The sequence below is a fragment of the Aquarana catesbeiana genome, linkage group LG02 (assembly GCF_042186555.1).
Source record: "Aquarana catesbeiana isolate 2022-GZ linkage group LG02, ASM4218655v1, whole genome shotgun sequence".
In the NCBI taxonomy this organism is placed as follows: domain Eukaryota; kingdom Metazoa; phylum Chordata; class Amphibia; order Anura; family Ranidae; genus Aquarana; species Aquarana catesbeiana.
Window position 1 is genome coordinate 412,321,791 of NC_133325.1, and position 15,250 is coordinate 412,337,040.

The 15,250-nt window shown below is 42.5% G+C and overlaps 1 protein-coding gene across 3 annotated transcripts in view; it reads right to left on the reverse strand.

Annotated features, from left to right (window-relative positions):
• Nucleotides 1–200: 200 nt before the first annotated feature.
• Nucleotides 201–15,250, reverse strand: part of KCNQ4 (potassium voltage-gated channel subfamily Q member 4) — a 231,963-nt gene continuing 216,913 nt past the window's right edge. For all 3 annotated transcript variants that reach the window (XM_073615414.1, XM_073615415.1, XM_073615413.1), the window contains exons 13-14: nucleotides 12,266–12,407; nucleotides 201–7,858 (exon numbers count right to left, since the gene is read on the reverse strand). In XM_073615414.1, coding sequence (XP_073471515.1) covers nucleotides 7,640–7,858; nucleotides 12,266–12,407 — 361 coding nt within the window. In that variant the 3' untranslated portion in view covers nucleotides 201–7,639. The remainder of the gene's footprint in view (nucleotides 7,859–12,265; nucleotides 12,408–15,250) is intronic.

Genomic DNA, 15,250 nt, shown 5'->3' on the forward strand with positions numbered 1-15,250 from the left:
GTCATTGGGAAGAATTACCCCCTTACAGAAAGCTAAAAAGATCAAGGGTGTCAGTGGGAACTCAAGGAACCCCTAGCAACCTCTGGAGGAAGCCTAGGGTTCCACGGAACCCTGGTTAAGAAACCCTGGTCTAATGTATAAAAACATCAGTGATACATTTCATAAATGTATTTTTCAGCAGTGTAAAAAAGCACACATCACACTTTCTAAGTAAAATTTATTTGAATCAATAAATTAGTGAGGTACATAATTGTTCTATTGCAAACGCATCTATTTCCAAGTCAAGTTTCAGTAGCTCAAAGCATTCTCCTAACTCTTTATAACTAGAATTATTCTTCCCCCTAAGACAAAAATACCCCTCTTTCTGATGATCCTACAGAGTGAGGGAGAAGCAGGTAAATGTCTGTTTTGAGGGGGAACCACCTACTTTGGATGCAGATCCTAGCTCCATGCTGGTGCATGCATAACATTCGTATAGGAAGTGCAAGGTCCGATTATCACCCAGCACTAGGAGGCAGGGGGCACCAACCTGGGAGGACCCCACACAGCAAGTGATGCATAGGCAAGGGAGGGTGATTAGGTGAATACAATTTCACTAACAAACCTATGTGATCTGATTTCAGGACTGATAATTACTGGTAAACTTGTTTTTTCGTATGAGAATGAAATGGGTACATAGTGCTATGGTATTGTAAATGTCCACAGAAATACATATGGGGAACATCTTTTTCCTTCCCTGATAAGACTTCATCTAGCCTTTCGGAGATAATGCAGGGATCTTTTCCAAGTGGCTGACAACAGAGGCCAACAGTGTGCAGTGAGGTAGATAGCCAGGTTACATACAGACATTGTGACTCCCATTGTGTGGGAAAACTTACACACTGGACCAACAGTAAATGGGCCATTAACATTGAGAAAAATCTAAACCTTCCCTATAACACTGGATTAACAGGATATATGCTCTGAATTTTATAAAATAACAGGTAATATATAAAATATATCCACTGCCCAAGTAAAATAAAAACATTTTCCAAAACATTCTATAACAGAAATCTTCAATACCAAAAAAAGTCACTTTTCACAATCTGAATTCTGCCAGACGGGCAAAAGTCAACATGTGAAGGTAGCAGTTTACTAGACTATTGCTGAATGCTTCATGCTCCAAGGATGCCTGCATGAGGATTCTTTCTTTTTTTCCAAACTCTCAAGCTATACATATAAAGCACAATCAATAACTGTGAAAAACTAGCACACACATACATCAAAAAAGTCCAAATGTTTTTTACAGAGGTATCTGTTTCCACAATGGCATCACACCCTCTAATACCCAGACAATTAAATCAATGATCTCTAGATGCACATGGCTGTACAGGCATCGCACATGCTCAGCAAAGTTATGAAATACATACATTTTAAAAATAGCTAAAAATACAAATAAAACTGTGGTATAAAATACTGCTCTTAGGTCTTATTTTAGTGTATAATTGTACAATAGTATCCACTGTATGTGCATGTGCGTGGTGTATACAGCAGCGTACACCTAGAGATTAGCTGCTGAATGCCATTAAAGCCAAATTCCAGGCAAAACCTTGTATTTTAATTTGTTTTTGATAAAGTAGGGAAGGAATATAACATCTGTTAGGTTTTTCTTTATATCTAAGTGTCCTTCCTGGAAGATCTTAACCAGCCCCGGACCATTTGGCTGGCCAAAGACCAGAGCACTTTTTGCGATTCGGCACTGCGTCGCTTTAACTGACAATTGCGCAGTCCTGCGATGTGGCTCCCAAACAAAACTGACGTCCTTTTTTCCCACAAATAGAGCTTTCTTTTGGTGGTTTTTGATTACCTCTGCGGTTTTTATTTTTTGCGCTATAAACAAAAAAATAGCGACAATTGTGAACAAAACGCATTATTTTTTACTTTTTGCTATAATAAATATCCCCCAAAAATATATAAAAAAACATTTTTTTTCCTCAGTTTAGGCTGACATGTATTTTTCTACATATTTTTGGTATAAAAAAATCGCAATAAGCGTTTATTGATTGGTTTGCACAAAAGTTATAGCGTCTACAAAGTAGGGGATAGTTTTATGGCACTTTTATTAAAAAATTTTTTTTTCTAGCAATGGTGGTGATCAGCGATTTTTATCGTGACTGCGACATTATGGCGGACACATCGGACAATTTTGACAAATTTTTGGGACCCTTCACATTTATACAGTGATCAGTGCGATTAAAAATGCATTGATTACTGTGTAAATGTGACTGGCAGTGAAGGAGTTAACACTAGGTGGCGCTGTAGGGGTTAAGTGTGTCCTAGGGAGTGATTCTAACTGTGGGGGGGAGGGGCTACGTGTGACACATCATTGATCACCGCTCCCGATTACAGGGAGCTGTGATCAGTGACAGTGTCACTAGGCAGAACGGGAAAATGCTTGTTTACATTAGCATTTCCCCGTTCTTCCTCTCCGGGAGACGATCGCGGGTATCCCTGCAGACATCCAGTCCACGGGACCCGTGGACATCGAGTCCGCGGGACCCGCGATCCCGCCTCCCGCAGCGCGCATGCGATGGCATGGCAGCAAATTCAAGGGGACGTACAGGTACGCTCATTTGCGCAGCCGTGCCATTCTGCCAACGTACATATACAGGCGGCGGTTGGGAACCGGTTAAAGTAATACTAAAGGCTTCCATTTTTTATTTAAAAATAAACATATCATACTTACCTGCTCTGTGCAATGGTTTTGCACAGAGCAGCCCTGATTCTCTTCTAATCGGGTCCCCTGCTGGTGCTCTGTGCACCACCGCCACGTCCCCTCCCCCCGCCAGCTGAGTGCCCTCATAGCAAGCCGATCACTCCCATGCCCCGGGAATGGGGCTCCGCCCTGCCCACCAGTCGCTCCTCACTGGTTGTGATTGACAGCAGTGGGAGCCATTGGCTCCTGCTGCTGTGTCTAAACCAATGAGGAGGCAGAGAGCATGGACTTCAACAGCTCTTGTGCACATCGCAGGATTGAGATAGGGCTCAGGTATGTACTTAGGGGGGCTGGGAGGGAGCTGCATACGGAAGTTTTTTTTATCTTCAGCCTTTAGAACCAATTAAAATACATGGTAAGGCATTAGCACACTAAAGTGCTTGTCCAAAGCAATATTAAAGAGGAAGTTCACCCAAAAGGGGAAGTTCTGCTTATCCTCCTAATCCCCCCCCCCCAAAAAAAATTAGATTTTTTTTGGGGGGGGGGCAGGTACCTGCTTTTGACAGGTACCTGCCCCCTCCTCCCCCCGCAGCCTCTTGGGACATATCACAGGTCCCAGGAGTCTGCAGGACCATTCACGGTATGTAGTGGCCAGCCAGCTTTGAAGCCACAACTAGTCACAGTCGGCTGCTTACAGTTTACATGTCAGTGCCTGAACCCGAAGACCTGCAAAGAGTCAGGTTGGGTGAGGATATTGCTGAATCCTTGGACAGGTAAGTGTGTGTTTTTTTTTTTAAGTCAGCAGTATTTGTAGCTACTGACTTACATTTTTGTTTACAGAATGAAGACCCTCTTTAATGATCACAGGCACTCACTAAGCAAACTCCTTCCTCAGGCAAAAATGAAGTCCTCACTTCATTCAGTCTAATGTAGGAGTTCTGTTAGTGGCTCTGAAACATTTCCGCTTATTCCCTATGATGATGCACCACGTATTTAGGATTTACAATGAAGGCACCTTTCACCATAGTCATTACAGCAACCTTTTCTTGAGGATTTTCTTAGGGCTCTTTCACATGAGGTGGATCAGTGATGATCCGCCCTGTGAACATCCGATTGCTCAGCGGGGATGCAGGAAAATGACAGGTCCGTTGCTGCACACTGTGCAGCGACGGACCTGTCAGAGCACCGCTCTCCCCTATGGGGGATCGGGTGATGACGGTCCGTAGAGTCCGTTGTCACCCGATCCGATCTGAAGACGGATGGAAAAGTAGGTTTTTCCTCCATTACACTTTTTCGGATCGGAGCGGGTCGGATGTCAGCGGACATGTCACTGCTGACATCCGACGCTCCATAGATGTCTATGGAGGGTCCGTTCAGGTCCGCCTAAAAAACTGACAGGCGGACCTGAACGGACAGTCCGTGTGAAAGAGGCCTTACTCTAATGAAGCGCACCTGAAGTGATTAGTAATCTCTCCACGAGGATGCAGACAAAAACAAAAACACTATTTTAGTAGGAATAGGAAGAATCAGAGTTTCTGACATTTTAATTGATGACTTTTCAGTCACAATGACAAGTGCTCTAAATTTCTTATCACAGGATGTAGACTCTCTTTAACCTGCCAAGGGATTTGTGTTTTTTTTCCATCAATTCCTGATTTTCACACAGCTCTGTCACACAGCATAGCCTGGTGGATCGCACCACAGTTAGGAGATACAGCAGTGCCCAGTGCCCTTCCTTTGCCTACTGCCTGGATGGTAAAAGAGCAGCAGCAAGTCATCCTTCTGCTCATTCTGTTTACTCATGTTACCAGCATGTTCTTTATTAATACATTTGCATGCAGCACATCTGATTGGCTCCAGGTCAGACCAATAGAGTTTTCTGCTGTTCGGTGCATTGCAGAAAAACAATACCAAGTCAAATATTATGAATGAATAAAGAGGTGCATTCATTTGTGTCTTTAATACCTGCTTCTAGTTCAGCTTTAACACTTCTCGACTCTATCCATAACTAAAAATACTCTGTATTATATGGTGCTCGCCAATGAGGATATTATCACTGTCATACAGAATCAGCAAAACTTTGCAGATGGTATGCGTATGCAGATTTGTTCTGAGATTGGAATGAAACTATCCAAGTGGAGGTGCCCTTGAAGCAAGCAGATAGAAGTAACTTTTCTTCATTCACAAAAGTACCATCAATTGTAAATTTGTACAGTACTCTTAAGCATGAAACATAGAATGGTTGTTGTGAACTTATATGGTAACCTGTATTTGATGTATGAACTATGCTGTGCTGGCACCGGGTACAAATTTCCCAGGCTAACCCTGTTTCACCAAACATCATGGATTTTTGGATACTCCTACCTGGGAATGTGGCTTATTGAAAGCATGCTATATATGCTAAGTACTGAAGCTGGTTTGGGGTGAATGGGATTTACAAATCAGAGATTCAAACAGCCTATAATTGTGATCAAAATACAGTGTCCTGTTTTCTCTGATGACTTCATAAGGGTGTGTATAGTTAATACTGGCCATAACTTTTTTTTTATCTGTAAACACAATGCATTACATTTAAATGTTTGATAAAGATGTCGAGAAATCGTGGAACTTGTTCCACACTCATAATACAAATCTCACTGATTCAGAGATGCATTGCAAAGTCAATCTACTAAGGACATGATTAGACATCTAGTGTAATTTGAGGTATGGTACCTCAGTGCACATGGGCATAACCCATCAGTTACATGCTTAGGGGGCAGAATGGGGACATCATGCTATGTGTGTGTTTCAGGAGGACGGAAGACAGAGCAATGCAGCAAAACACAATGCTTTGCATATATTTAAATAATGCTTCTCCTATAGAGAAAGCTGTGCAAATAATATTATTGATTGAACAGGGAACTTCCCCATAAACATACAAATTACATTCTACATCCCATCATAAACAAACATCTGTAGCTGAAGCTTCATACAAGTATCAATCACACTTACAATCTCTGCATTCTACCATGCAGGTACCACCAGAAATGTATGTTTGTGTAAAGATAGTTCAATGTGTACATATACTGTAGCTTTGTATGGAACATTTTCAATCAATCCATACCAAAAAATAAGTATAAATTCCAGTTTGAATGTTACTGTATGTACAGAGAGGTCAGTAGTTCAAAAGAAAGGTGGAGAGAATGCAGGAAAGGCATTTACTGATTTTCAGTTCTAAAGTCTTTGAATTCCCTTTGTTTAGTAATATTTACAATAGTTAATACTGAGTTTACTAACTGGGTAGTAGTTTTTGCTATCAAAAAATGCTGGAGAAACCTTTTAGACAGCTGTACTGAAAGTGAAATTTAGATTAACAACTAAATTGCTTAACAGAACCGGAATTCTCCGGTGTTTGTTCAAAAATGACAGCAGTGATGTCCTCTATCTCATAAGGTACCCATATGCATAAGAACAATATATGGCAACTGCCCTTTGACTGCACAAAGAGTTAGTGCCTACCACTAACTCCTCCTCTAACAGGTCTTGCAGTTAGTGCATTGAACGGGAAAAAATAATGTCAATTGCCCCCTTGCTATAAAAAGCACTGACAGTGATACAGAGCTGCCTCACGTTGTATTTAGAGCTCAACTCATGGGTGGAATATGAACAGCAGTAGACCTTCTGGATAGTTTGCTTGAGTCTGGCTGAGAGGAGATGAGATTCATGGCTTTAGACAAATACTTTATTTTATAATATACATTGCCCTCTGAACTAACCACAGCTCTAAACAACATGGCGAAGATAAAAAAGAACAACTTACCACCTTGGAAATCTAGGGTCTAGCTATAGAACCTAAACAAATTAAGTTTTTTATTATATGTTTGTGTTTCTTTTCATTAATTGCATGTATTTATTGCTATCATTCCCAAATCTCTTTGGATGGCCTGAGACCAGTTGCAAAACGTGAACAGAACTTGAGAGTCTAACTGGATAAGCTGGGTACAGTCAGTACAAGTCTGATGGGAACCAACATTATCCCAAAAAGACAATGGAAAATTATATTATTGGAGATTTATCTTTACACAAAGAGCATTGATTTGTATTTTTGTACCAATAACTGTCATTCAGATATAACCACCCATTCATCAACATTCATACACACAGAGATCGTCATACATACACATTTCTATAAAGACATCAGTTTGTAGACATTCACTCAAATACTTTAAGCCATCAGGTACGTTCTTAGTTGCCCACACATTATCCACTCCAGCCGATGAACTTTTAGTATTCATAACGAAATTCTCCCTCCTCTTCCTCTGGAGATGAAGTGTGAACAACCAAAAACCATGCTTAATTAGATTGTTGAAAAACTGAGCAAAAAAAAAAAAAATTACCTCAGCAAAAAGAGCACTAAGTAATAAGCTCAAGTTTTATGTGCACCAATCCACCTGCTGCCCCGCGCCCAGGAGATGAAAGATCAACAGGAGCAGCATCTGCATAATAAAATCTTTGAGGCACTTTCTAGAGGCGGAGTGTTATACAAAATGGTACTCGCCATTTTAGCAAGACAAGGAAGCAAGAAAGGACAATGCTAGTTGTAGCCACAGTGCAGCTCATTATTGTAACCTGATTGACAGCTCAATCGCTTCACAACCGAGACTAATGATTCATCTCCTCTCAATGGCAACCTGTCTCAGAGAGAATATATGGCTTGTCAAGTCCTTCTCACCTCTCTGTGACATTAGTTAAGAAATCCCATTTCCAGAGGTCCCCACTGAAATTGCATAAGAATGATTTAGGGTCATTTCTTTTTAAAATATGGAGAATACAAGAGTCAATCCAGCAAGTTTAAATGATCAAAGTGACCAAATGTGGTCTGTGTTCCTGTAACTGTAGTGGAATACCTCTTCTTATAGAGCATCTCAAGTCAGGGAACGTCTTTTCTCCTTTAATTCAGATGACTCATTCCATATTATTGCTTTCTGAGCGGGAAATATTAAGTGTCTGTGCCGACACGGATATATCTCCTTGATCTACTGGACTATGGTAGTCAGATGTCATATCCTGGTCTATTAGGGGCATTTGCATGGAACTCAGTGTGAAGGAACTCACGGGGCCTTTCTTCAGACACTGTGAATAAAAGCCAAGAAGAATGTCGAGCTTCTCTTCAATAGACTGGACCTTGAAAAGAAAACGAACCAATTAGATGACAGTAGATAGTCATAGTAACAGCTTATAAATGCAATAATAACATAATTATTTTACCTGCCCTTTCCTAAAAATGAGGGGCTAAAATTAATCATGTAAAGCTCAGTTTTGAATCTCTAATCTAATAGGTTTTAGCACTAAGCACACAACTTGTCCATGCAGATTGGGTCATCTGACACAATGTAGGCGGCTCGGGGAAAACATCATTGGATTTACCTGAGGGATCCCACAGAGACCGTTACACTCAGAGCCCAGAGGTGGTTCAGCTGCTTTTTCAGACCAAACTTAGTTGTGGGGTCACATACCCTCAGTTGAGCACAATCACGGGGGGTGGGGCACGTGTGTGAAGTCACTGCACCATTGCTTGGATCACAATTTCACAGTACCATAATCACTGTCTTCTCCCAGTGGGGACAGCTTCCCTTGCCCGCCCCCCGCCAGGAGTAGACCATGGCCCGGCAGGGGGGATCCCCCTGTCAGCACTGTCTGTGTTGATGGGGGAATCCTGCGAATTTGCACAGTGTAGTCTGTTAAAACAAATCATGTTCCGCACCTATGATGAATGCTGTGTGGGAAAATGTTATATTAGAACAGCACACACATGCTGATGTGGTCCTTGTATGGCCATACATCCCTAGGATCTCTTTGAAATCCAAGTGGACAGCTGTTGGATTTTTAATGTTGGAGATAGCATGCATATGGCACTTGCAACCTTACCAGCAAAACTTGGAGAACTCTACAGGACACAGGATTTTCATCCTAACTATGGGTTATATGAAGCTACCTCCAAGCTCGAGAGCTTTCACACTGGAGCAGTGCGCTGGCAGGACGCTTAAAAAGTCCTGCAAGCAGCATCTTTGAGGCGCTTTAGGAGCAGTGTATACACTGCTCCTAAAGCGCCCCTGCCCATTTAAATCAATGGGTAGTGACGCCAAAGCGCCAGCAAAGTGCCGCTGCAACGGAGCTTTGCGGGCACTTTTAACCCTTTTTTGGCCAAAAAGCGCTGCTAAAACTATGGTAAAGCGCTGCTAAAAATAGCGTCACTTTACTGCCGACGCTACAGCGCCTCAGTGTGAAAGTGCCCTAAAGCCAAGGCTCAATAAATTTATTTTTTGGGTTACACTTTTCTTTTACGAGGCCCACTAGATGGCGTTTTTTTATCAAGTTCCTTATCAGTCATCCCACTTGATTTCTTTTGCGTGTGTGATCTGGACCTTTTTCTGGCTTCTGTTAGATCTGACATTGAGGCTTAGCTTTAAGCAAAGTCTGAGTGAGACCACGGCTTCACTTCTGGTTTCCCCTGTCAGCTAATCTATAAATGGTGCATGGAGACTAAGCATGTCTTCTATGCCTCAGACGTCAGATGTGATGAAATGCGTAGGGAGAAGTCTAGGCTTCCGACATCATCACGCACATCAATACTAGGAAGTGGCCCGTCTGACACCCGTGACCGGTTGTGTAGGCTAAGCGCTTATGTGATTTTATATTGTGAGCGTCTAGTACGTTTTAAATAAAGAAATGTTAATGCGGTTTTACACTATGAAGCTTTTGTGAGTTTCTTCTTATGTTACGGCAGAATAATCTGACTCCTAGGAGTGTGTAACCCAGTTGGAGGTGGAAGTGCATGGTATTCCAGAGAGATACAAACCCCAGGTTATGGCTGTCTTAAGTGTATAATCTGGAGTGGAGGAGGAAGTGCACGGTATCCTAGACGGTGACCATTGAGAAATACAAGGACATTTTGACTTTTTCCTTTAACCGAAAGAGTCCATTTGCTTTGGTAAGCGTATCTATGTGGCACATGGTGGTGGATTACAGCAGAGTCATATTTCACAAACACATGAAGATTCTGCTTACTCTTTTGAGGCTGTCACTGATTGTTGCACATTTGCTTGCGTTTGTTATTATTATTATTTTTATTTTTTAATGCTGCACTTAAGTTTAATCAAGGACACTCCTGGGACTGGAGGATCTGGGCACGAGAGTAGAGGGATTGAAGATATTGGACAGGGCCATATCTAATGTTCTAGGGAGAATTTCTGGTGGCTGATGATCCAAATTAACCTCTGCAGAGTCTGTAATGTCCTCTGGACATTGGCTGATATGGTTAGGGAGAACTGGTCCTTTAACAGGAGATTGTCCAGGTATCCCACAACATGTATCCCCTGAGAACAGAGACGTGCTAAGATGAGGGCAGGCACTTTGGTGAAGACCCATGGTGCCTAACTGGGCCAGAAGGCTGATAGACGTCCCTCCACTTTGACAATAGGGGGCACTTTGACAATTAGTGGCAGAAAATCCTTGTCTAGATGGCTAGAAGAAAGGGTGTGCATTCGAAGGGCCAATTGGAGTTCCCAGATGAAGGCAGGAGATCAGACAGGGGCAGCTGTCAGAACAGATCTCTTTAAGTGTAAATATGTGAATTAAAGTGATATAAAACCCTCAGTTTGTTAAGTACTTTAAGCAGCTGATTTAATCATTAATGAGTATGCAGCTTCTTTATCTTTTAATCCTTGCCTATGTTGCAGTTTATGCTAGCTCCATGACTGCCACCACAGGATTTCTTCTTCTGGGTGGTTCCTATCTCTTGCAGAAGTCCATGAGGCCAGCCTTGCATTCAGGGACTAGAGTCCCTACATTGTGTACCAATATAAACACACAACCCTGTAGCCTAGGGTGGCACGGCACCTTCTTGCTCCTTCCCTACCCTGCCTTCAGCAAGCTAATAGATTGGCTTGAGACTGCACTGCCGCTGTTAACTCTTTCCTGTGAAGACCAGAAATTCAGTGAAGCAACTCTGAGACAGTAGGATCCAGCAGCATTGAAAGTTGTAAGCTTCAAGGGTAAGATTTTTTTACAAACAGGTTAGTGGGGAAATGTTTACTTTATTGTGCTCAGTGTGTTTAGCTAGAAAATGTTGAGGGTTTATAACTACTTTAAAAGTAGTTATAAACATTACAATCCTTAAAGCAGTTGAAACCCTATAAAAAAAAAAAAACTTGTTCCATTAAAGCACAATATACAGTATAGTGCTTGAGTCATTTGTCCCTCTCTGTGCTGTAAAGTACCTGGTTGATCCTGCCTGTTCCTGTGTCCCCCTGTGTGTGCTGACCACAGTAATCATGGCTGCTGATTCATGATACCATGGTGATTTTATGTTTCTCCGTCACCTTGCAGTCTCTCCCTCTCCCCCTCCCTCCCTGCCTGTCAGCTATTGAGTCAGTGCCGATCTGTTTCCCGTCCCTCCCCACCTACTGCTATTCTGTGTAAAATAACTGTACCTAAAAACTAGAATTCCCTCTGTTATATGAAGTTATGTTGTACAGTGTCTTTGTTTTATAAAAATTATCCAGCTTGATATCTTCTTTCATAGCTCCGATGAGTGGTCACGTGACCGCCCATCACTCTCCACTTCTCCTCATGACTGACGACAGAGAGGAATTTCAGCCCCTTCCTCTATAATCCTCCGATCAGGGTAGCAGAGCGGGGGGACATCACATGACCGCACAGCAGCACTGTGAAATAAGGTATTGCGCTGCATAATTTTTATAAAAAAAGACACTGTGCAACATAGCTTCATATAACAGAGGGGGTTCAAGAAATTAGGCACAGTGACTTTCCAACCACTTTAAATACAGAAAATAGAGACTTGGTGATTGACACTTACAGGTGATCACAAAGTAAAGTATACAATATCAACAAGAGTGAACTTCCATGTCATAACCCACATTGGCTTTCATATCTACAGCATGACAACCTATTCCTATTTGTGTATTTCTAGCAGGTTTAATCAAAAACATCCACAAGAACAGCAGCAGGCAGACAAATGTCCCTGATGGGTTAAAACTTGTTGCTAGCCTCAGGTTCAGATATGGCTGCATCCTTACAGTTTCAGCACAAGATTATTGTTTTCTTAAGGAGGAAATGTCTGCTTCAATATCCAATCATCTCAGAAATTACTACTACTGGTACTACTTATTCTGATGTGCTACTTGAAGGTTTCTTCAAGGCATAATATTTCTGACTTATCTTGAAAGCATTTTTCTGACTTTCTTTTTCTGAATGGACTTTATTATGAGTAGTTGGTAACCCTTCTCTGCAAGCACAATGTCTATGGAAAGCAGAATTCTTGATAATGGGATACAGCACAAAAAACATAAATCAGATATGTAATGCAATTTTTTATTTAAATTATGCGCATGGCCATCTTTACATTGAATTTTGACGACATCTCCTTGACTCAACTACGTTTTCATTCTAATATATATTTTTTCTTTATTTTTTGTGAAGAAAGGGAAATGATTCCTAACTGCTAAAAATCTTCCAACATCTTGGAACCCTCAGATGATCTCAGTACTCTATACACAACGTGTTGCTTACCTGTTTCTCAACCTTCACCACTCTTCCCATCATGCTCAGTTCATCAGCTGCATCTACTTCATGTCCAATAGGGAGTTTCTCACCTTTCTCCCGTGGCTTCTTCTCCACATTAACAGGACCTCGGCCGATAATTTGGTCTACTCTGTAACAGTGAGTCAACAATAAAACTAATTATAGATAGAAAGAATGCATACAGCAATGTGCTGGAAAAAACCTCCAATAATGGGGTCCCACAAAGAATGCAATATGGCTGTGTGGTCTGTACAATCGGTGCACAGATATTATGGGTGTTGCAGCTTCCAAAACTCTTGGGAAAGAGAAATACTGGAAAAGGGTAAAAACAGACAAGAAGTGTAATATATAGTGGTTACACCTTTCATTGAACTGAATAAAAAATAAAACTAGGGCATTCAAATTTAGTGAACAAATAGGCAGTGTCTTAAACAATAAAAACAGCAGCATAAGCAGGTCCAGAAGACAGGATGAATGGATATCCCAGAGCAGTCTTCAAACATATCATAGGAGCAGCAGGTAACCCGCAGATCCCTGTGATGAATTGTCCCGAACCCTGTTTTATATTATCCCGATCCTCAGGACAGGAGACCCCACTAGGAAGACATTAGCCATGGCACCAATTAGGGCAAAAGAGACCTGGGGAACTTAAACACAAAAGCAAGAGCCAAGGTTGCCATGCTAATGCATTTCAGGGGCGTGTCTCGCCTTTGGCAAATCTGGACTTCACAAAGGGGAGACACGCCCCCGAAATGTGTTGCCATGGCAACCATGTAAACTACATCCTCACAAGGCGGCTGGTGTCTTGCTATTTAGAGAAGTGGGAATTCCCGTAGTCAAGAGTGCAGCTTGTTACTGTACAGCTCTTGTTTTTGTTTTTAACTGTTCGGGCTCCCTTTTGCCCAAAATGTTGCCACGGCTTGTGCCATCCTAGTGGGGTCCCCTATCCATAACAGAGGAATTGAGACAATACAATACAGGGCACCCATGGATCACCTGTTGCTCCTATAATACAGTATGTTTAAAGACCGCTCTGGAATATTTATTCATCCTTCCTTCTGGACATGCTACCACTGCTGTTTGTTGTGTGTAAGACATGTCCTATTCGTCCACTAAATGTGAGTGCAATGGTTTTATTTTTTATTCAGTTGAATAAAAGGCTTAACTGTATTATACATCCTGTTTGTTTTTAATCTATAAAACTGATTATATATGAATGCCTTTGAGTCATTCTTGAGCATCATCAAACACTTTACTGACATGCCACTGACCTGCACTTTAATGAAAAGATCATTAAAGTCAATCTTATTTTAAAAGTTTTACTTACCTGACTGTTTGCTCACCCTCTAGTGACCTCACTGACCTCGAACAAGTATGCATATTAGGAGTTCTGACTGTATGGTGACAGTTGTTGCATACTTGAGTTGGATATAGCATATTCAAAAGGACGTCAGCAATGGCAGCCCTGTATTTGTCTCATAAGACTCCTTACAGTGTTTTTTATTATGCCACATTAGCTGGATTTAAAGGAAAAGACCACTTCTACTGGACATTTATATGTCTTTCAGTGGAACCTTCATTGTTTATTTTTGAAATTAAGCCAGGCTGCACACGCAGTATTAATTATATGGCTCCTTTACTTTTTTTACCCAGTTCCCCAAACTTTTGCAATCTATTCCAATCTGGGGCATGTCGGAACCTCCAGAGAGCTGAGCTGCTGTTTTGTGTAGGACAGTCGTGGTCTTACTTTCCTATGAGCTGGCACCACAAGGCTATTTTAATCCTTGCTACAGCACTTAGCAGTGTAATAAAAAGAAAAAGGGTTCATTTGGGCTTTAAAGTATTTCTAAACCTAAGAACAAAAATGTAATATATTGGAGGTACAGAAAAACATCTATTGATCCTGTCAGAAGTGCAGTGTGCTTGTAGTGACCTTTGTACTGCAATGAAATCTCAAACAATGGTATTAGCCTTCCCAGCTGTCTATTGTGGACAACAGAAAACCTTCACCAATGTAATGGAGAAAAGGGGAGGGCAAGGTGTTTTGGGCCCAATAATTGTTGTGGGGCCCAATAGTTCAGTGTATGGAGGACCGGGGCTGGCAGTGGGGTAGTGCAGTGGATAGAGTTTTGGGTTGGGGATGGTGGATCCCAACGGCTCTTGGTAGAGGCAGCAGATCGGAAGTGAATGAGGGTGGGGTGCAATTGCAGTGCGCGGATGGCTGTGTCTATGTACCCGGGTCCCTCCCTCACGGTGCCAACCCACCCCCCCAGCCAAGCGGATGCGGTACAGAAAGAGTCCTGGCTCCACTGCTGCCGAAATTGTAAGTACCAGCTGCCCCCCTCCCTGCCTGGCTCTGATTGGTACAGAGGGCTCTGATCTCCTGTCCCTCTGAACTTGCCAGGCTATCTGGGGTTGCCTCCAGCACTGTCCTCTGTCCTCTACTCCTCTCCTGACCCTGTGTGGGAGCCCTCTCCTCTTCCTGCACCTCCCATCTACCTTGCACCCCTCACATCTCTACTCTACAGACCCCTGCACCCCTCACTATACACCCTGCTCCCAACCTATGGAACCCTGCATCCCTCTACTCTACAGATCCCTGCACCCTTCACTATACACCCTGCTCCCAACCGGTAGAACCCTGCACTCCTCTACTCTACAGATCCCTGCACCCTTCACTATACACCCTGCTCCCAACCGGTAGAACCCTGCACTCCTCTACTCTACAGATCTCTGCACCCCTCACTATACACCCTGCTCCCAACCCATAGAACACTGCACTCCTCTACTCTACAGATCCCTGCACCCCTCACTATACACCCTGCTCCCAACCCATAGAACACTGCACCCCTCTACTCTACAGACCCCTGCACCCCTCACTATACACCCTGCTCCCAACCGATAGAACCCTGCACCCTCTACTCTACAGACCCCTGCACCCCTCACTATACACCCTGCTCCCAACCCATAGAA